General features: G+C 42.0%; 1 protein-coding gene across 1 annotated transcript in view; it reads left to right on the plus strand.

The window, feature by feature from the left end:
• VGAT (vesicular GABA transporter) overlaps nt 1-21263 on the plus strand; it is a 32363-nt gene extending 11100 nt beyond the window's left edge. The window contains exon 2 of the mRNA XM_067144514.2: nt 20079-21263. Coding sequence (XP_067000615.2) covers nt 20079-21263 — 1185 coding nt within the window. The remainder of the gene's footprint in view (nt 1-20078) is intronic.
• Nucleotides 21264-21685: the final 422 nt, after the last annotated feature.

The raw sequence follows: 21685 nt of genomic DNA on the forward strand, positions 1-21685 counted from the left end.
TAAGTGTCAGTAAATCTACCGATACGAGGCTGACGAATTTGAGCGCCTTCAAATTCCTGCTATATCTGCTATATCGTCGTTGCGCCTCAAAATACCGCTATGTGATAATGTTGAGGGGAGAAAAACTGACCCATAGCACATGTATCACTTAGAACGAAAAATCGTTGATGTACTTTATTCAACACTGAACCTTAGATGACAGAACCGTTTCTGGTCAGAATTCTAAGCTGAAATATTATCACATAGCGGTTTGTTTAGGCGCAACAACATATTGATGGAATCCTGCAAGTTGATCTTCAGTATAATTTTTCTAAAGCCGAACTTCCTTCTATCGAATCAATTAGTAATATTTCGCAAACATGTATAATACAATAGGAAAGAATGCTTTCCCATAGCTTACACATGTCAAACTGACTGGCCTACAATTTTCGACTTTACGTTTATCATCCTTTCCTTTAAACATAGGAGCTACTATATCAACTCTCTATGCGTTTGGAATAGCTTCTTCATGTAGACAGTAATCAAATAAGATATGGTACTATATCCCAACCCATTGTCTTTAATATACCCCCAGAAATCTTATCAATCCCAGTTGCTTTTCTAGTTTTCAACTTTTGTATTTTATTGAAAATGTCTTTGACATCATAGCTAAATTTCAATACTTCGTTAGTATTAGGCACCGCCTCTATCTGGGCATTATCCTTATAACCAACAATCTTTACATACTGCTGACTGCTGCCTTTTGTTGATCCTCACATACACACTCCTCTTGTTCATTAATGATTCCTGGCATATTCTTCTTGCAATCTATTTTTGCCTTAAGGTATCCATACATACCCTTCCATTTTTCACTAAATTTTGTATGACTGCCATTTATGCTTGCCATCATGTTATTCTTAGCTGACTTCTTTGTTAGATTCAGTTTCCTAGTAAGTTCCTTATTTCCACTGCCATTTCTAACTCTATTTCTTTCCAACCTGCACCTCCTTCTTAGTCTCCTCATTTCTCTGTTATACTATGGCGGATTTTTACCATTCCTTACCACCTTTAAAGCTACACAACTCTTTTCACATTCCTCAACAAAAGCTAAGCAAAGCAAAGTCATCTCCGTACAGGCCATGAAGGCCCTTGGAGTGGTGGAAGGCAAAGGCATCCACTATTCGTGACCCCGGCACGTGATGGGGTAGAGTGGTTAGTTCTACGCCCGGTCGCCTTTGCCCCCAGGAATTAACCTGGTACTCATTTTTGGTGTAGGCTGAGTGAACCTCAGGGCATATGACCTCCGGAAGTGGAAATCTCGTTTCTTAAATTTTACGACTTCCTGACGGGGATTCGAACCCACGTCCTTCCGGGCGAACCGAGCACGCCTTTACCACCTCGGCCAGGCAGCCCCTCACATTCCTCAACAACTGTTTTAAACCCATCCCACAGTCTGTTTACATTTGTATTTACCATTTTCCACCGATCATAATTACTTTTTTTAAACTCCCTCATGCATGACATATCAGCCATGTGGTACTGCCTAACAGTCCTACTTTTACAACCTTCCTTTCTATCGCATTTATGTTTAACTACGACGGAAACAGCTTTGTGATCACTAATGACATCTATTGCTTCACTTTATCTATAGAGATCGCATGTTTTTTGTTTTGTTTTGTTTTGTTTTGTTTTGTTTTGTTTTGTTTTGTTTTGTTTTGTTTTGTTTTGTTTTGTTTTGTTTTGTTTTGTTTTGTTTTTTTTGTTTTGTTTTGTTTTGTTTTGTTTTGTTTTGTTTTGTTTTGTTTTGTTTTGTTTTGTTTTGTTTTGTTTTGTTTTGTTTTGTTTTGTTTTGTTTTGTTTTGTTTTGTTTTGTTTTGTTTTGTTTTGTTTTGTTTTGTTTTGTTTTGTTTTGTTTTGTTTTGTTTTGTTTTGTTTTGTTTTGTTTTGTTTTGACAATATGCTTTACGTCGCACGATGGGATAGGAAAGGGCTAGGAATGGGAAGGAAGCGACCGTAGCCTTAACTAAGGTACAGCAGCAGCATTTTTCGGGGTTCCATCACGTTCTCATTCAGCTGTCCTTCCCGGATTAACTTATTTATCATTTGTTTGTCATGTTTTCTGTCGTTCGCATTACCTTCCCAACTGGCATTTGGTAAAGTGAGATCACCCGCTACAATCACGGTCCTTTCTATATCGTTTCTCACCAAAACCCTAACGAAGACAGCGCTCACTGTCCATTCTTGCGTTGGCTTGCGTTACCGTAGAGTGGTCGGCAGATGCAGAGTGGCTCTCGGCCAACAAGTGGCCACGGCTGGTCCATGGTCCAACAACTCTGCATTCTGACCGGCCATCCGAGCAGAGGAGGGGTGGCACGGCTCTACCGTGGCTCTACGCCTCTGCATTCGGGAGACGGAACAGGGCTGGTCTCACGGCTGGCCCCAACCGTCGGCGGTTCTGAGAATGCTTCCACATGGCTTTCCATTCTCCAGCACTAAGGCGAATGCTGGGATAGTTCCTAGTATAGGCCACGGCCGCCAACCCCCTCACCTTCTCCGTGCATCTCTTTCACCGTAACAAATCTCCCGGCCTGAGAGACGGCGTCACCATCTAAGACGCCCGCCTCCCCCTTCAGGGGAGGAATGAAAACATTTTAGTAGTAGTACCGTAGAGTGTCGGTAGATGCAGAGTGGGTTTCGGACCATAAGTGGCCATGGCTGGTCCGTAGTCCAACAGCTCTGCACTTCGACCGGCCAACAGAGCATGGCCATGGCCCTACGCCTCTGCATTCGGGAGATGGGATAGGGCTGGACCTCACGGCTGGCATTCTTTGCAGTTTTCTACAAGTATAATCAATATTTTAAAATGGATATAAATGAGGAAAATTATTGCTTGTAATGATTAATTTTACCCTGCCCATAGGGCCAACCAGTTTTCCCTTCTAATAGTCCCTACGTAAATATTTAATGTTGAGAAAAGAACTCTCCCTTTTTGGAATTTCCAAAATCTGGCAAATCTGCCTGGTACTCTTTTGTGTAGGTTGAGTGAACCTCAGGGCCGTTTGGACCTGAGGAAGTGGAACTCCCGTTTCTTAAATTTTTCATTTTTCTGACGAGGAATTGTACTCATGTCCTTCCGGGTTAACCGACCACGGCTTTACGGCCTCGGCCAGGCAGCCTCTTCTATTCCATTCATTTCCAAAATAAAATAAAAAAAGAGCTACTGTTACAAGTATTTTGCGCATATTCAAATGCATATTTTGTGGGGGTATTGGGTTTATTACATAGGGCCTACTAGCTGCAGTACCCGACTCTGCTCGGGCATTTTCTTTAAATGTTGAATTTTAGGATTTATATTAACTGTTTGAAGCGTTTTTTTGTAGATTTCTTTATTGTGACGTTGACGATAGTTTACGAAATATTTTGTGAATTTAGAGTTATTTTTATATGTTTAATTTTAAGTTTTAATTTCAGACTATAACTTCGCGTTGTACTATTTCCTTGTGGCAGTCAAGATTGTCAGGGAAGTAGCTGATCCTTTGAAACAAATAATAAAAGTAAGTTGTAACTGTAAGAATTTACATCTCGCGCTAAAGATATGATGTACCCGATTCCAACTGTCCCTGGGACTGTCACCAATCAGACTAGGGACCCCGATAAACTGTGGACTGAGCACAAATCTCGGTCATATGTGCATCAACTTTAGTTGAGAGCTGTAACCGAGGCCACCTTGAACATTATTTTTCACCCTTTCTGAACTTCCATTCCGACTAGGCCTGAACTATGACTTCAAAGGCATCCAGAGTGTCACGGTGTTAGGGGAGTCCTGCCCCCCACAGTAATTTTTTTTCAGATTGTAAGCCATATGTGTGCTGTGTTTGGTTGAGAGCTATGCTGAAACATATACACATTCATCCGTAATCTCGGTTATTTCGGATATTTTCTTTTTCAGCCCTTCTCAACAGTGATTTTTTTACAGTCATATGTGTAAAGTAATCTATCCTTGACCTAGCCTTGATTTACGCTCGTGCCTACTTAAAACATGGCTTTCGGGACTCGTAGAGTCTTACCGAGTTTTGTTCTGCGCGTCATGAGGGTTAAGAGGAGTTTTATGTCGTCCTTGTACGTCAAATTCGATATTTCGCCTATATTAGCCTATGTTCATGTGCCAAAGGGCCTAAATCTATGTAATGGGGAGGACTGATAACATTTCTTGTAGATGTGGTTACCCGCAGAGTCTTGAAAGGTTAGTAAACAAAATTTGGTTCAGATTAGTGGAGCGGTATGGATTTGTATACGGAACGGACAAACGGACAGACGGACATAAGCTTTATATATATATATTACAAACATGACAGCGTATTTCAGCAGCATATACAGTACATTTTAAATTAATTATAATTTAAAGTATCTGGAACAAAATTGGTTTCGCCTGCGTGTTGGTCATCCCTTGTAAGCAAATGTCGGAGTAACAAATAACGAGATACTGGGCAGCCAAAATAGCGGGGGGTTAGTTTCGTGAGGATTTTCTTCAATTAATGTGTTACTTCATTCTAGTAGCATAGCCAGGATCGACCGATGGGAGGGGTTATAATTACAAAATTATGATAGAACATAATTAAGATGCTTGTGAGTGTCTTTATAGGGACACTGGTACAAGTGAATTTTGTTGATATCCAGATTGCAGTACGCTACAACATCTTACATTAAAATACGGAACAAGAACAATATGATCAAGGTCAACAATTTTACAGCGAATGGTATATTCATATTAGAATCTAAGATCCAACTTTCGAGGCTTCTTAGAAAATAGATTCAAGAGATCTGTTGGTTTTACAATTATGTCTCTGTGAATGTTCAAAAGAGCCAACACACTGAGTCGACTTTCCCTTGTTTATTGTCGGTTTCCCTTTATTTTCTTTTGTAAAACTTCCATGGGGGTTTCTAACAGCCCCGAAGGCCGGCAGATTACGAGGTGTCGTGTGGTCACCACGACGGATCCTACCGGCCGTTATTCTTGGCTTTCTAGGCCGGGGCCGCCATCTCACCGTCGGATAGCTCCTCAATTGTAATCACGTAGGATGAGTGACCTCGAGCTAGCCCTCAGATGCAGGTAAAAATCCCTGATCTGGCCGGGAATCGAACCCGGGGCTTCCGGGTAAGAGGCAGGCACGCTATCCCATACACCACGGGGCGGGCTTAATAATAATAATAATAATAATAATAATAATAATAATAATAATAAGCATTGTATTTTATTTACATAAGCATGAAAAATCAGCAGTTGTTGCACATCTACTTGACACAGGTCATTAAGCATCAAATATACAAAATTCTCTCACTGTTCTACAGATACATCCGAAAGGGATACAATTGAACATTTTAGAAACTCTAGAAATTTATAGGCATCAGTTAATAGATCCTTAACGCATACTCAATGATAACATTGAAAAAAATATTTAAATAAGCTTCAGCAGCAACTGAATATTTCAAAGATTACACAGTCCTACACGTGACTCAACATAGACGTAACAAATTCTTAATGCACATAGCCCCTTGTCTTCAATAAAAATAGCATAATATTCTTAGAAACAACTGTGTAATAAATAGAACAACAATTAAATGTCACAATTTCACTACCTGACGATAGAGTATAAGCTCTGAAACGCGCTGTGGAATACAAATTAATAAAAACTGTGACTGGTAATTATTTCATAACGAATACATTACCTATATTTACCAAGATTGTCACCCTTAACCACGAACTTAGAACTTTAATGCATTCGCTTAAGTGCGGCCAGTATCCAGTATTCGGGAGATAGTGGGTTCGAACCCCACTGTCGGCAGCCCTGAAAATGGTTTTCCGTGGTTTCCCATTTTCACACCAGGCAAATGCTGGGGCTGTGCCTTAATTAAGGCCACGGCTGCTTCCTTCCCACTCCTAGCCCTTCCCTGTCCCATCGTCGCCATAAGACCTGTCTGTGTCGGTGCGACGTAAAGCAACTTGCAAGAAAAACGAAAAAATTAATTGGGAACGGAACACGATGAAGGAAAAGTGAGCACAAAGTAACTTACACCGTTTGTATTTTAGGTTTATGTACCTACACAAATGTATTCAAAACCTAAGGAATAGTTGGATACGCACACACGTGCATTCACTCGCACTGACGACTGTATAGCGACCATTTTTTTCAGTATACACTAAGAGCACATATTCACGAAATCCTGTCCATCTGACACATGAAGTCTTAGTATAGACGAAGATATCAATCACGTCCATCACACAAAGTCACTATAAACAATTGTCCATAATGCAAGTTAAAATAGAATGAAATGTTTCATTCTTAATATCACGCTCAAATGTATAGAAATGTACAAACATTTGTTTATTTCTGTTTAAATTCTTAGGAACTTGAAATCTGGAACTTACCTTAATGAAGTCCTTTGTTCTCTCCACTCTAGCATAGAATGCGAGGTGTTGAAAAACTGTTGCTCTGTCTTTGGTGTGAGTCCAGCTGGCTAGCCAGTCCATTGACCTTCAGCCACGCCCTAGTTAAGTCAATGATACGCTGTATTTTAATTTTAGGTATTCTATTTTTACTACTCTCGTTATTATTACTATTATAATAATCATGATTATTTATTTATTTATTTATTTATTTATTTATTTATTTATTTATTTATTTATTTATTTATTTATTTATTTATTTATTCATTTATTTATTCATTCATTCATTCATTTAGCGTATGGCTTATACAGACAATATCAGTAATATATATATATATATATATATATATATATATATATATATACACTGACTGACAGAGCAAATGCAACACCAAGGAGGAGTGGTCAGAACTTTATGCCAATTGCAGGGTAGACTGACGTCACTGAGGTATGCTCATGATGTGAAATGCGCCGCTGTGCTGCGCACGTAGCGAACGATAAATGGGACACGGCGTTGGCGAATGGCCCACTTCGTACCGTGATTTCTCAGCCGACAGTCATTGTAGAACGTGTTGTCGTGTGCCACAGGACACGTGTATAGCTAAGAATGCCAGGCCGCCGTCAACGGAGGCATATCCAGCAGACAGACGACTTTACGAGAGGTATGGTGATCGGGCTAAGAAGGGCAGGTTGGTCGCTTCGTCAAATCGCAGCCGATACCCATAGGGATGTGTCCACGGTGCAGCGCCTGTGGCGAAGATGGTTGGCGCAGGGACATGTGGCACGTGCGAGGGGTCCAGGCGCAGCCCGAGTGACGTCAGCACGCGAGGATCGGCGCATCCGCCGCCAAGCGGTGGCAGCCCCGCACGCCACCTCAACCGTCATTCTTCAGCATGTGCAAGACACCCTGGCTGTTCCAATATCGACCAGAACAATTTCCCGTCGATTGGTTGAAGGAGGCCTGCACTCCCGGCGTCCGCTCAGAAGACTACCATTGACTCCACAGCATAGACGTGCACGCCTGGCATGGTGCCGGGCTAGAGCGACTTGGAAGGTGGGAATGGCGGAACGTCGTGTTCTCCGATGAGTCACGCTTCTGTTCTGTCAGTGATAGTCACCGCAGACGAGTGTGGCGTCGGCGTGGAGAAAGGTCAAATCCGGCAGTAACTGTAGAGCGCCCTACCGCTAGACAACGCGGCATCATGGTTTGGGGCGCTATTGCGTATGATTCCACGTCACCTCTAGTGCGTATTCAAGGCACGTTAAATGCCCACCGCTACGTGCAGCATGTGCTGCGGCCGGTGGCAATCCCGTACCTTCAGGGGCTGCCCAATGCTCTGTTTCAGCAGGATAATGCCCGCCCACACACTGCTCGCATCTCCCAACAGGCTCTACGAGGTGTACAGATGCTTCCGTGGCCAGCGTACTCTCCGGATCTCTCACCAATCGAACACGTGTGGGATCTCATTGGACGCCGTTTGCAAACTCTGCCCCAGCCTCGTACGGACGACCAACTGTGGCAAATGGTTGACAGAGAATGGAGAACCATCCCTCAGGACACCATCCGCACTCTTATTGACTCTGTACCTCGACGTGTTTCTGCGTGCATCGCCGCTCGCGGTGGTCCTACATCCTACTGAGTCGATGCCGTGCGCATTGTGTAACCTGCATATCGGTTTGAAATAAACATCAATTATTCGTCCGTGCCGTCTCTGTTTTTTCCCCAACTTTCATCCCTTTCGAACCACTCCTTCTTGGTGTTGCATTTGCTCTGTCAGTCAGTGTATATACAGATGAGGTCACTATGAATGGGTAAACTAGGATTTCTCGAGATCTTTCGGAATTCCTTCATAAGGGCATTAGATCGGCGTAGATCAGGTGGCATTATACCAGTTAGCAGTGGCAGCCAATAAACTGGAGAAGATGTGATTGCGCCAGATATCATGCGCATTGTCGTATTAAGCTGGGTGTCAACAAACCTTGTATGATGACTGTACAACCAAATAGGTGCACAATACTCAGCACTTGAATACACCAAACCCAAGGCTGAAAATCGCAAGATGGTTGCTGAAGATCTGCAGGTAGTTCCACACGATTTATGGGGATGTTATTTTGAGACTTAAACTTTTGTGCTAAGTTCAGGAGGTGTTGTTTGAAGGATAGTGTACGGTCCAAGATGACACCAAGGTATTTTGGGTTCCAATTATGATGAAGAATTCTCCCTCTGAAACTAACATTCAGTTTAACGTTCACCAAACGATTATTTAAATGGAAGCAAGATACTTCTGTTTTACTCACTCTGGGTTGAAGTCGCCATATTTCGAAGTAGTTTTCCGGTAAAGACAGGTCTTTGGTCAGAATCTCTTCAGTCGTCTCCATTACCTGATCTTGTACAGCTAGAGCCAAGTCGTCGGCATAGCAGAATTTTCTGGATGAAGTGTCAGGAAGGTCAGAGGGATATAAGTTGAACAATAATGGTGAAAGAACTGATTCTTGGGACAATCCGTTGTTTAGCTTCCTCTCCTTGCTTATCTTGCTTCCAGTGATTACTTGGAACTTCCGATCACTTAACATGTTGTTAACCAGTTGAGCCATCGTTCTGCATGGTATGATGCGCAGATATTTGTAGATAAGGCCTTCTCTCCATACAGTGTCAAAGGCAGCAGTAAGATCAACAAATGCTGCAGATTTTTTCAGCTTCATTTTATATCCTGCCTCAATGAAGGATGTAAGAGACAATACTTGGTCACAGCAGCTACGTCCTGGTCTGAAGCCTGCCTGTTCAACTGGAATATGCTCTAGGATTGCGCTACTTATTCTGTTATATATCAACGTTTTTTAAAGTTTGTAGCAGCAGCTAAGAAGGGCAATGGGTCGATAGCTTTCTACCTTGTTGCTGGGTTTGCCAGGTTTCAGAATAGAAGTTATCTTTGCCTTTTGTAGCCATCTCTTGTTCACTATTTTGTTGGACGTTGCTGGAATTGTTGGTACAGTGTTTCACTTTCATCGCTCCATCCTGGGTACATTCTTTTCGATATCCTCTTGGCATACACTTTTTAGTTGCTGTTGTTGTTACTGCACCGATGAACCGACGGTAGTTCTTATGAGATGGAGGGATCCAGCGAATGCACTTATCCAGTTCTCTTGAAAACTTCCCCTAGTCAGCTTTCTGGAAGTTCCATCGAGCACGTGGAGTTGATCGTATGACAGGGGCCGTGCAACAAATTTGTATTATTACAGGTCTGTGCTGGCTGTTGAGGAAGATATCAATCACTTTTCTTGTGGCATTGATCGGGAAGCGTCTTTCATTGCAGGTAACAAAACATAAGTCAGGATCTGAATCCTTGCCCCAAGCAGTTGACCTGAAAAAATCTTGATCTTTGGCATCGAACACTAGATGAAGATTGTTCACTTCAGCCCATTCTGCAAGCATACTTCCATTTTCATCATTGTCAGAGTATTTCCAAAATTCATGGTGACTGTTGAAGTCCCCTATATAAATTGCAGGATGTTCTGCACTTTGTAAGACAAAATCGGGCCAGGGTGTCTTGGGTGGCTTATAAACATTTGTATGACAACCGTATGTATATCTTCCTTCACATTAACAGAACTTATTGGATCCTCGTTTTAAGTTGCTCCGAACACACGTAACAATAAAATATACCTCATGAAAATTTGCACTAAGAGCAGTAGATCCACGAATTCGACCTCTGCTTCGGAATGCTTCTTTGCTGGAAACATGAGTTTCCTGAATGGTGACAAGATCGATGTTATTGTCCAGCAGGAATTTCGACAGATAGTCACGCTTTGCCTTTCTAAAGCTTTCGACATTCAATTATATGAGTCTGATAGATGGACCAATGTTTCTCGTTAATGAGTTCTGAGAAGAACTACTTCTACTATTTCGTCGATATGTCATTGCCAGGAGATCCTGTGGATGGTCTAGCTGCCTGTTTTCGCTGTTGCCCAGTTAGCACCACCCGGAGGCACATGTAGGGCAATTAGAGGTTAAACCTACGGACGTGAACAACTCTACCTCCCTATTATTATTATTATTATTATTATTATTATTATTATTATTATTATTATTATTATTATTATTATTATTATTATTATCATCATCTTCTTCTTAATCTGCTTACCCTCCAAGGTCGGTTTTTCCCTAGGACTCAACGAGGGATCCCACCTCAACCGCCTCAAGGGCAGTGTTCTTGGAGCTTCAGACTTTGGATCGGGGATACAACTGGGAAGAATGACCAGTACCTCGCCCAGGCGGCCTTGTGAGGGGATAGGAAGACTGGAAGGGAGAGACAAGGAAGAGGGAAGGAAGCGGCCGTGGCCTTAAGTTAGATACCATCCCGGCATTTGCCTGGAGGAGAAGTGGGAAACCACGGAAACCACTTATTATTATTAAACTCGTATTAAAATAATTATTTTGTTGCCTCCGTGGCTCAGGCGGCAGTGCGCCGGTCTCTCACCACTGGGTTCCATGGTTCAAATCCCGGTCACTCCATGTGAGATTTGTGCTGGACAAAGCGGAGGCGGGACAGGTTTTTCTCCGGGTACTCCGGTTTTCCCTGTCGTAATTCATTCCAGCAACACTCTCCAATATCATTTCATTTCATCTGTCATTCAATAATCATTGCCCCAGAGGAGTACGACAGGCTTCGGCAGCCGGCACGATTCCTATCCTCGCCGCTAGATGGGGGCTTCATTCATTCCATTCCTGACCCGCTCGAATGACTGGAAACAGGCTGTGGATTTTCGTTATAATAATTATCTTGTAGACTATACGAGGGTTCTTAATTAGCATCTAATGGACTGCCTATTATTCCGGTAATTTTGTGTTATGCCATTTACTTTTGGAGCAATACTTGCAGTTTATTAAATACTGATAGCGAATTAGAACTAGAAAAAAAATGTTTTTTTTTGTCCGCCTCTGTGGTGTAGTGGTTAGCGTGATTAGCTGCCACCCCCGGAGGTCCGGGTTCGATTCCCGGCTCTGCCACAAAATTTGAAAAGTGGTACGAGGGCTGGAACGGGGTCCAGTCAGCCTCGGGAGGTCAACTGAGTAGAGGTGGGTTCGATTCCCACCTCAGCCATCCTGGAAGTGGTTTTCCGTGGTTTCCCACTTCTCCTCCAGGTAAATGCCGGGATGGTACCTAACTTAAGGCCACGGCCGCTTCCTTCCTTCTTCATCCTTCGCCTGGGCGAGGTACTGGTAATTCTCCCCAGTTGTATCCCCCGACCAAGAGTCTGAAGCTCCAGGACACCGCCCTTGAGGCGGTAGAGGTGGTATCCCTCGCTGAGTCCGAGGGAAAAACCGAACCTGGAGGGTAAACAGATGGTGATGATGAAAAATGTTTTTTTTGCATCCGCCTCTGTTGTGCAGTGGTTAGTGTGATTAACTGCCACGCCCCGGAGGCCAGGGTTCGATTCCCCGCTCTGCCACGAAATTTGAAAAGTAGTACGATGGCTGGAACGGGGTCCACTCAGCCTCGGGAGGTCAACTGAGTAGAGAGAGTTTGATTCCTCCTCATCCATTCTCAAAGTGGTTTTCCGTTGTTTTCCACTTCTCCTCCAGGTAAATGCCGGGATGGTACCTAACTTAAGGCCACGGCCGCATCCTTCCCTCTTCCTTGTCCATACCTTCCAATCTTCCCATCTCCCACAATACCCCTGTTCAACTTAGCAGGTGAGGCCGCCTCGGCGAGTTACTGGTCCTCATTCCCAGTTGTATCCCCGACGCAAAGTCTCACGCTCCAGGGCATGAAACTTGAGGTGCTAGAGGTGGGGTCCCTCGCTGTGTCCGAAGAAAAATCCAATCCTGAACGGTAAACGGATTAAGAAAGGAAGAAAAAAGTTTTTGCTATATTAGAAATAATTCGATCTTGTTTATTTCAACACATTTTTACAGTTTTGTGCCTACTAAAACAAATTAGTTGTAGGCCTGCTTGTGTGAATGGTTCTTACTAGGGCCATTTTCTTTTTCATTTCATTACGCAAGATCTCAAGGACGGTGTACAGTAGTAATGCATAGTCTTGCGATAACGTGTTTGTGAGAGGTTTAAGAATGTTGGAGTTCGAATCCTAGGGAAGAATTTTTTTTCTGAATATTAAATGGATAACGCCTTTGGTGAGAGAGTGTCAAGGAAGTGAGTGGAGCAGAGCAGCCAATAGGAAGCTAGACGCAAGGGCTGAATAGATGGTATCATACCGTCGATATGCAGGACTGGAGAAACTTGAAAACGCATGCCTGAAATATGACGGATGCGAGAACACGAAGAAAAAGGTCTGAAGAAGGGAAGTCCTGGAAATGTTTAGGAAGATACGTGATATGAGTAAAGGACTGCGTTCAAGGACTGGACTGAAAGTGAAACACGCGCCTGTGAAGTAGGCAACCCGCACAGTAGGAGTCAACGACGTATTTTGGATACACTGTATAGACAGCTGGGTCGGACGACAGTTGACTTTGACGTGTTCCCAACAACTAGCCCGCCCTTATACTTCCACTTATCAGCGCGAATGGATTTTTTTTAATCTCCCTTCTCTTTTGAAATTCATTACCCAGTATCTCCATCGAAGCGCTTGTGAGTGATCTGTGGGCTCGGGGTAGCGCGCCGAGTTAGGAATGGTAAACGCTGGAGTTCGGAACCCAGTACGGTGAATTTTTTTCTGAATTGTAAATAACTCATTCTTATTTAAGTCAATACATTCATTACATATATATTTTTACTACATTGCGCCTACTAAATCAAATTCGTGGTACTTACATTTGGGTGAATGGATCTTTTCAGCTTTAGAACTTCATTACACAGTATCTAAATGCCAATGTCTGACAGTGATGTATGGTCATGGGGTAACGCGCTGGAGTGTGGATGTTGAGCACTGAAGTTCGAATCCTACTAGGGCGGAGAAATTTTACTGAATAGTAAATGAATATAACTTTGAATGATAGACTACCAAGAAAGTGAGAGGTGCAGAACAGCCAATAGGAACGGCTGAGTAGAAAGTGTCATGGCGGTGACATGGATGGCGACATGGATGGCTACAGAAACTTAGAAGCAAATATCTGAAATATGGCGGATGAGAAAATATGAACTAAGAAATTCTGAAAAACGACAATGACCAGGAAATGGTTCAGAAGAAATACAATATGAGTAGGGGAAGTTGTTGAAGGGTTGGTTTGAAAATGGGGGTAGCGCCTGTGAAGTAGGCAGCCCGTACAGCAGGGTTCAACGACCTACTTTTAAACAAACCGATATAGAGTCCTCCCTGCATTTTAGACAGCTGGGGTAATGGCTCCGGTTTCCCCTCTGGGGTCGGTCGACCGCTGCCTTCGACGTGTTCCCAACCACTAGCCCACCCTTATACCTACATTAATCAACAGACCAGAAATCCACGATTTGGTTCTGGTTACTGATTGGTTATAAGCGATCACATGCTCACGCTTGCGCACTAGAGTATATTGGGACTTGCTATTATTCTTTGAAACCACCACAGTTATTTTCATTTTCACTGATATTAACACGTATGCATTTTTTCGATAGAAGAACCCTGCTGTGCGGGTTGCCTACCCCGCAGGCGCTACCCCCATTTTCAATTCAAACCTTGAACAATTTCCCGTACTCATATCATATTTCTTCTGAACCATTTCCTGGTCATTGTCGTTTTTCAGAATTGCTTAGTTCATATTTTCTCATCCGCCATATTTCATATATTTGCTTCTAAGTTTCTGTAGCCATCCATGTCACCGCCATGACACTTTCTACTCAGCTGTTTCTATTGGCTGCTCTGAGCCTCTCACTTCCTTGGTAGTCTATTATTCAAAGTAATATTCATTTACTATTCAGTAAAATTTTTCAGCCCGACCGTGAATCGAACTGTAAGCTCTCTCATTCGCACCCCAGTGCCTTACCCCGGAGCCACACTTCACTGTCGAGCACTTACCCTGAAATCATGAGTAATGAAATGCAATAAATAAAAGACTTAATAAAATCCATTCCTACAAGAACAATTATCGTGAATTTTGCTTAGAATGTATCCTTCTATAACAAACATACCATAAGTGACCTAAGTAAGATAGAATTGTTTTAATTATAGTAATAAAATCGGCGTCCGCCTCTGTGGTGTAGTGGTTAGCGTGATTAGCTGCCACCCCCGGAGGTCCGGGTTCGATTCCCGGCTCTGCCACGAAATTTGAAAAGTGGTACGAGGGCTGGAACGGGGTCCACTCAGCCTCGTGAGGTCAACTGAGTAGAGGTGGATTCGATTCCCACCTCAGCCATCCTGGAAGTGGTTTTCCGTGGTTTCCCACTTCTCCTCCCTTCTCCTCCAGGTGAATGCCGGGATGGTACCTAACTTAAGGCCACGGCCGCTTCCTTCCCTCCTCCTTGCCTATCCCTTCCAATCTTCCCATCCCTCCACAAGGCCTCTGTTCAGCTTAGCAGGTGAGGCCGCCTGGACGAGGTACTGGTCATTCTCCCCAGTTGTATCCCCCGACCAAAAGTCTGAAGCTCCAGGACACTGCCCTTGAGGCAGTAGAGGTGGGATCCCTCGCCGAGTCCGAGGGAAAAGCCGAACCTGGAGGGTAAACAGATGATGATGATGATGATGAATAAAATCGGCAATAGGCCTAATTTTATTCTTCTTCTTGTACTTATTCTTAATCCGTTTACCTTCCAGGGTTGGTTTTCCCCTCGGACTCAGCGAGGGATCCCACCTCTACCGCCTCAAGGGCAGTGTCCTGGAGCGTGAGACATTGGGCCGGGGATACAACTGGGGAGGATGACCAGTACCTCGCCCAGGCGGCCTGAACAGGAGCCTTGTGGGTGGGATGGGAAGATTGGAATGGATAGTCAAGGAAGAGGGAAGGTAGCGGCCGTGGCCTTAAGTTAGGTACCATCCCAGCATTTGCCTAGAGGGGAAGCAGGAAGCCACTGAAAACCACTTTCAGGGTGACTGAGGTGGGAATCGAACCCACCTCTACTCATTTGACCTCCCAAGGCTGAGTGGACCCCGTTTCAGCCCTCGTACCACTTTTCAAATTTTGTGGCAGAGCCGGAAATCGAACCCGGGCCTCCGGGGGGTGGCAGCTAAACACACTAACCACTATACCAGAGAGGTAGACAGTTTCATTCTTTTCTTTCTTAATCCGTTCACCATCCAAGGTCAATTCTTTTCGGACCCAGTGAGGGATCCCACCTCTACCATCTTAAGAGCAGTGCCCTGGAACGTGAGACCTCGGGTCAGGGAGATACAACTGGGGATGGGGAACAGTACCTCGCCCAGGTGGCCTCACCTTCTATGCTCAATAGGGGCCATGTGGCAGTATGGGAGGATGGGAAGGTATAGACAAGGAAGAGGGAAGGGAGCGGCCGTGGCCTTAAGTTAGGAGAAGTAGGAAATCACGGAAAACAACATCAAGGACGGTTGAGGAGGGAATCAAATCCACCTCTAATCAGTTGACCTGCTGAGGCTGAGTGGACCCCACTAGAGCCTTTTTATCATTTTCAAAAAAATCGTGCTGGAGAAATGGCCACCTCCGGGAGTGGCAGCTAATCATAATCAGTCACTACTGATCTGCATTTAGGGCAGTTTCACTAGTGGCAGACTCCCCATCTGTTGTTTCCCTAGACTTTTTTGAATGAATTCAAAGAAATTGGAAATTTATTGAACATTTCCCTTCCTATAAACGAATATTTTCCCCAATTTGTCCTCTTGAATTCCAACTTTATCTTCATATTGTGATCTTTCCTACTTTTATAAACGCCACTCAAACTTATTCGTCTACTAATGTCATTCCACGCCATCTCTCCACTGTCAGCTCGGAACATACTGCTTAGTCGAGCAGCTCATCTTCTTTCTCCTAAGTCTTCCCAGCCCAAACTTTGCAACATTTTTGTAACACTACGCTTTTGTTGGAAATCATCCAGAACAAATCAAGCTGCTTTCCTTTGGATTTTTTCCAGTTCTTGAATCAGGTAATCCTGGTGAGGGTCCCATACACTGGAACCATACTCTAGTTGGGGTCTTACCAGAGACATATATGCCCTCTCCTTCACATCCTTACTACAACCCCTAAATACCCTCACAACCATGTGCAGAGATCTGTACCCTTAATTTACAATCCCATTTATGTGATTACCCCAATGAAGATCTTTCTTTAAATTAACACCTAGGTACATACAGTGATCCCCATACAGAACTTTAACCCCATCAACGCAGTCATTAAAAGTGAGAAGACTTCTCCTATTTGTGAAACTCACAACTTGACTTTTAACCCCATTTATCACCATACCATTGCCTGCTCTCCATCTCACAACATTATTGAGGACATGTGGTTAGCAATGGCGGCGTATTACCGACTGAGCCTCCTTCATAGTCACCCAACATCCATCAACAAATTGCCTCTCAGCGACACATCAGGTATGTAACATAACATTTACTCTTCATTACTTACCATGATCTTTTCTTACACACCAACTAATACTATTAACATCTCGATTACAGATAACTTCCACTTCATACAACACAACTTCCAACAACACGCTAGAATTCCAGCGCACATCGGCACTAACATAGCGTGCCATTACGGCTCCTCTTCGCAGACAAAATGAAGAGATGCCTCGTCCCAGCTACAACGCTCTGACTCTGTAGTTACCGTATACATTCTAATCTCTCCACTGCAGTTCATAGCATAAGCAACTCCATTCTATTTCACTAGACCAGCAACAAAAAACAGTAACTTCGTCCCGAGGTCCTTCATACTTTCATTCACGAAATAATATCGATTTAAGTCTCACTGGCATCTCACACAGATGTTTTCACACATCATTCCAAGCTACAAGAAGTTAACTAAGAAAAAGCGAAGGATTCAACCCGCAACATATTCCCAATAATACAATTACCTACAAATAACTGCCATCATTGTTGCCATTCAAATGCACCGTTTACTCAATGACACCCTTTGAGTCTCCGTCCACGCTGACCAGTTCATCGTACCGAACCCGGTGCTTCAACCAGACAACTTTCTGTTTGATGCCTATAGAACCTCATTTGGCTATGGAATATTTTTCCTGCCCCCCGTGATTATAAACTAAGATTAAACCACTCTGCATATTTCTGATATGTCAATGCTACAACCATCTCCCAATGATTAAAACAACGGGATGCACTTGGTACTAGACTTTTTTTATATCCTTGCTCACCAAGCTGCTCTCTTGTAAATATGTATATAAACTGTAAATTCTCAACTGTTCAATTGGATAATGTAAATTTACTATATAGTTACCAACCATTGACAGTAATTTTTGTTACAAACATTGACGCCGAGCACAATACCCTTTCCCCACTGACTGTTATACTGTAAATAATTTTATAAACTTTATAATTTCCTATGAGTGCGTCAATTATTCTTCAGAGCACCACTGCTGAACTCTGCTATAATTACCCAGTAATTTTAAGCATTGGTGCCGACTTCTTATTCTATAAGCTTATATTGTTTAACCATCACCATTGTACAAGTGTTTCTCGTATTTAATTTTCCCATTGTAATGTGTATTAATTTTTGTGCATGTTAAATACTAATCAGGTACCCGATTTTTGCCTTAAGGAGATAATTTGACTGATGATGCTCTCAATGAAGGGCGAAACACGTCTCAAGCGGAATTTATAATGAATTCCTAAATGTAAAATTTATATGTATTGAATAGGTGACAAAATAAACCATTTAGCATCCTACAACAAGGTGTAATGCCAATAAGAAGCTCGTGTAGTAACAATCAATCAACTCAGTTTCGAACCCGCTTTCTTTGTTTTAGAATTTATTTGAAGAATATATTATTTAATTTTCTTCCTGTATTTTTCTGTGTTGTAATCAAATAAATATTATTATAAATGAGATTTCGGTATCGATTCTTTTGTTACTGAAAATAAAAAAACAATTAAAGTTACGCACAAACATGTAAGTGGTGTATGGTTAACAGTTCGGAAGCTCAGCCGTTAAACCACGGAGGCAGTAAAAAGAAAAACCTATTAAACTAATAATCTTACAATAACGAATATTCCCTTTTATTCATATAACTTGACAATATATTGCATACCGAGCTCAATAGCTGCAGTCGCTTAAGTGCAGCCAGTATCCAGTTTGAACCCCACTGTCGGCAGCCCTGAAGATGGTTTTCCGGTTTTCCGTGGTTTCCCTTTTTCACACCAGGCAAATGCTGGGGCCATACTTTAATTAAGGCCACGGACGCTTCATAGTCACTCCTAGCCCTGTCCTGTCCCATTGTTACCAGAAGACCTATCTGTGTTAGTGCGACATAAAGCAACTTGCAAAAAAAAAAAAAAACCATATATATATATGTATGTATATTGCATTACTTCTACCTGCTATAATTAAACTTATATTACGTTATTCATAGGTTTTACATTTCATTTGAGGGGCCCTCAGTTTTATTTTGGCAGGTGGGCCCATAACTCATTCGTTACGACCCTGTTCTCAACGCACCATATTCAGATACAGGTTAGCCAGCTAACATGGTTTGGGAAGGCCTTGCTGAACATATACATGGTGCCGCATCTAATATCTTGGGAACAACAAAACTGGGTAAACCATACATAGATAAACAAACATGGTGGTGGAATGGCGAGGTTCAGGATGTGTTAAAAGAGAAGAAGCGTGCCTACAACATTTTGCTCGACACTGGCATTGATTACATAAAATCAGCTTCATGGTCCGTATCACACTTCAATAGATTCACAATTAAGTATTTATTTATTTTCCACCTAGTCAATACAATAATTGCTTAAGGCAATTTTTAATGGTCAAAAGTGGTACATGTTTCGTATATTATCAACATCTTCAGCCACATAACACTGTTTAGATGAAAAATATATAAACTGAAAAAGTAAAGCATTACTTTGTCAATTTATATATTTTAAAGTAAAGCATTACTTTGTCAATGTATATATTTTAAAGTAAAGCATTACTTTGTCAATTTATATATTTTAAAGTAAAGCATTACTTTGTCAATTTATATATTTTAAAGTAAAGCATTACTTTGTCAATGTATATATTTTAAAGTAAAGCATTATTTTGTCAATGGGTTCAGCACACGCCACTGCTATTCATACTTTACCAGAGGAACATCTATCAAAGGAGGCCATGTAAGAACTGACATGTTATTACACTGTGCTAGGCAAAGCAGAAATAGGACAGGTTTCCTCTAGCCTCTTCAGTTTTTTCTGTCAATTGCAATCCATATACTTTCCATAAACATTCAGTCATTGTCTAGAGAAATGTGACAAATCTTGCTAGCCAGAAAATTCCTATGTTTTGGTATTAGTTGAGGAGCCATTACCTGATCTATCACTTGACTAGAATGAGGCTAAATAGACTAGAGTTGATTTCCTCTAATGCTGAATCATAAAGTACAGGTTGAAGTAGATAATACTAATAATAAGTCTGTGTTTAATAGACGTTTTTGAAATGCCAGATTTTATTACATACCTTGTTCATATTCACCTTTAAAATATATTATTTTTATATTTACTGGGATTTTATAGGCATAAGTGTTTGAGACCTCACTTTAACTGACTACATTTGTTGCCTTCGGCCATTCATGTAAAAGGTCATATTTTCTGATTGCAGGGAATGTTCATTGTGTCCCTTCCATTTGCCGTGCTGAGAGGTGGGTACTGGGCCATTGCTGCTATGGTTGGTATTGCATACATCTGCTGCTACACGGGTAAAATCCTGGTGGAATGCCTGTATGAAGAGGATGCAATCACAGGACGACGTGTTCGTGTGCGTGACTCGTACGTTTCCATCGCACGAGAATGTTTTGGTCCCAAGTGGGGGGCTCGAGCTGTAAATATTGCGCAGATCATTGAGTTACTTATGACCTGCATCCTGTATGTTGTTGTTTGCGGTGATCTCATGATTGGTACTTTCCCTGAGGGATCCATAGACACTCGCAGCTGGATGATGTTGATTGGCATATTTCTAATACCCCTTGGATTTCTTAAGTCCCTCCATATGGTATCTGTTCTTAGTTTCTGGTGCACAATGTCCCATCTGGTCATCAATGCTGTCATCTTAGGCTACTGTCTCTTAGAGATATCTGAATGGGGATGGTCAAAAGTCAAGTGGAGCATTGATTTTGAGAATTTCCCAATATCCCTTGGAGTTATTGTATTTAGTTATACATCACAGATTTTCCTACCAACTCTTGAAGGGAATTTAATTGATCGGTCAAAATTTGACTGGATGTTAAACTGGAGTCATATCGCAGCAGCTATTTTTAAGTCACTATTTGGATATATCTGTTTTCTGACTTTCCAGGATGATACACAGCAAGTCATAACAAATAATCTCCATTCTTCAGGTTTCAAAGGATTTGTTAATTTTTTTCTTGTTATTAAAGCTGTTTTATCTTATCCTTTGCCATTCTATGCTGCTTGTGAACTATTAGAGCGCGCCTTCTTCAAAGGCAGACCTGATACAATTTTCCCAACAATTTGGGCACTGGATGGAGAACTAAAGGTATGGGGACTGGCCTTCAGAGTCGGCGTTGTTGTTGTAACAATTCTTATGGCTATATCTATTCCCCATTTTGCAATTCTTATGGGATTTATTGGTAGTTTTACTGGTACCATGTTATCTTTTATTTGGCCCTGTTACTTCCATCTTAAACTGAAGCGTCCTACACTTGACTGGGGAACAGTGGCATATGACTATTTTGTTATATTCCTGGGGTTTCTATTTGGTATTATTGGAGTGTATGACTCAGGCTCAGCTCTCATCAAAGCTTTCGAAATTGGATTACCTTTTTAAAATACGAACAGCACAATACATCGAGTCAATCTATATCCAGTATATGGCACATCCTGTAGCATAGTGACAGCACATGACCATACATAAGCCTATAGATAAAATATTTTGTGATAGAAGATATACTTATTAATACAATTGTGCAAAAGAAACAAGAATAAAGAGACCATCCTTTAAATAGTACAGTAAACATAATGGTAAAAGAGTAAGTGCAATTGTGCTCTTGTTATAATATTTTTTGTACAATTACATTTTTGTCATATAATGAAAAAATTTGGCTATATTCATTCTGAAATTCTCGTTGAGATCATACACTGTATCAAATAAATTATACAATTCTAAGGATGAGGGCATGGTATAGGGATTTGTTTACTGTACTACTCAGGGAATGGAAAATTGTGTTTCTCACATTTTGAACAGCTACA

This window comes from Anabrus simplex, chromosome 3, assembly GCF_040414725.1.
Source record: "Anabrus simplex isolate iqAnaSimp1 chromosome 3, ASM4041472v1, whole genome shotgun sequence".
Taxonomy (NCBI): Eukaryota; Metazoa; Arthropoda; class Insecta; order Orthoptera; family Tettigoniidae; genus Anabrus; species Anabrus simplex.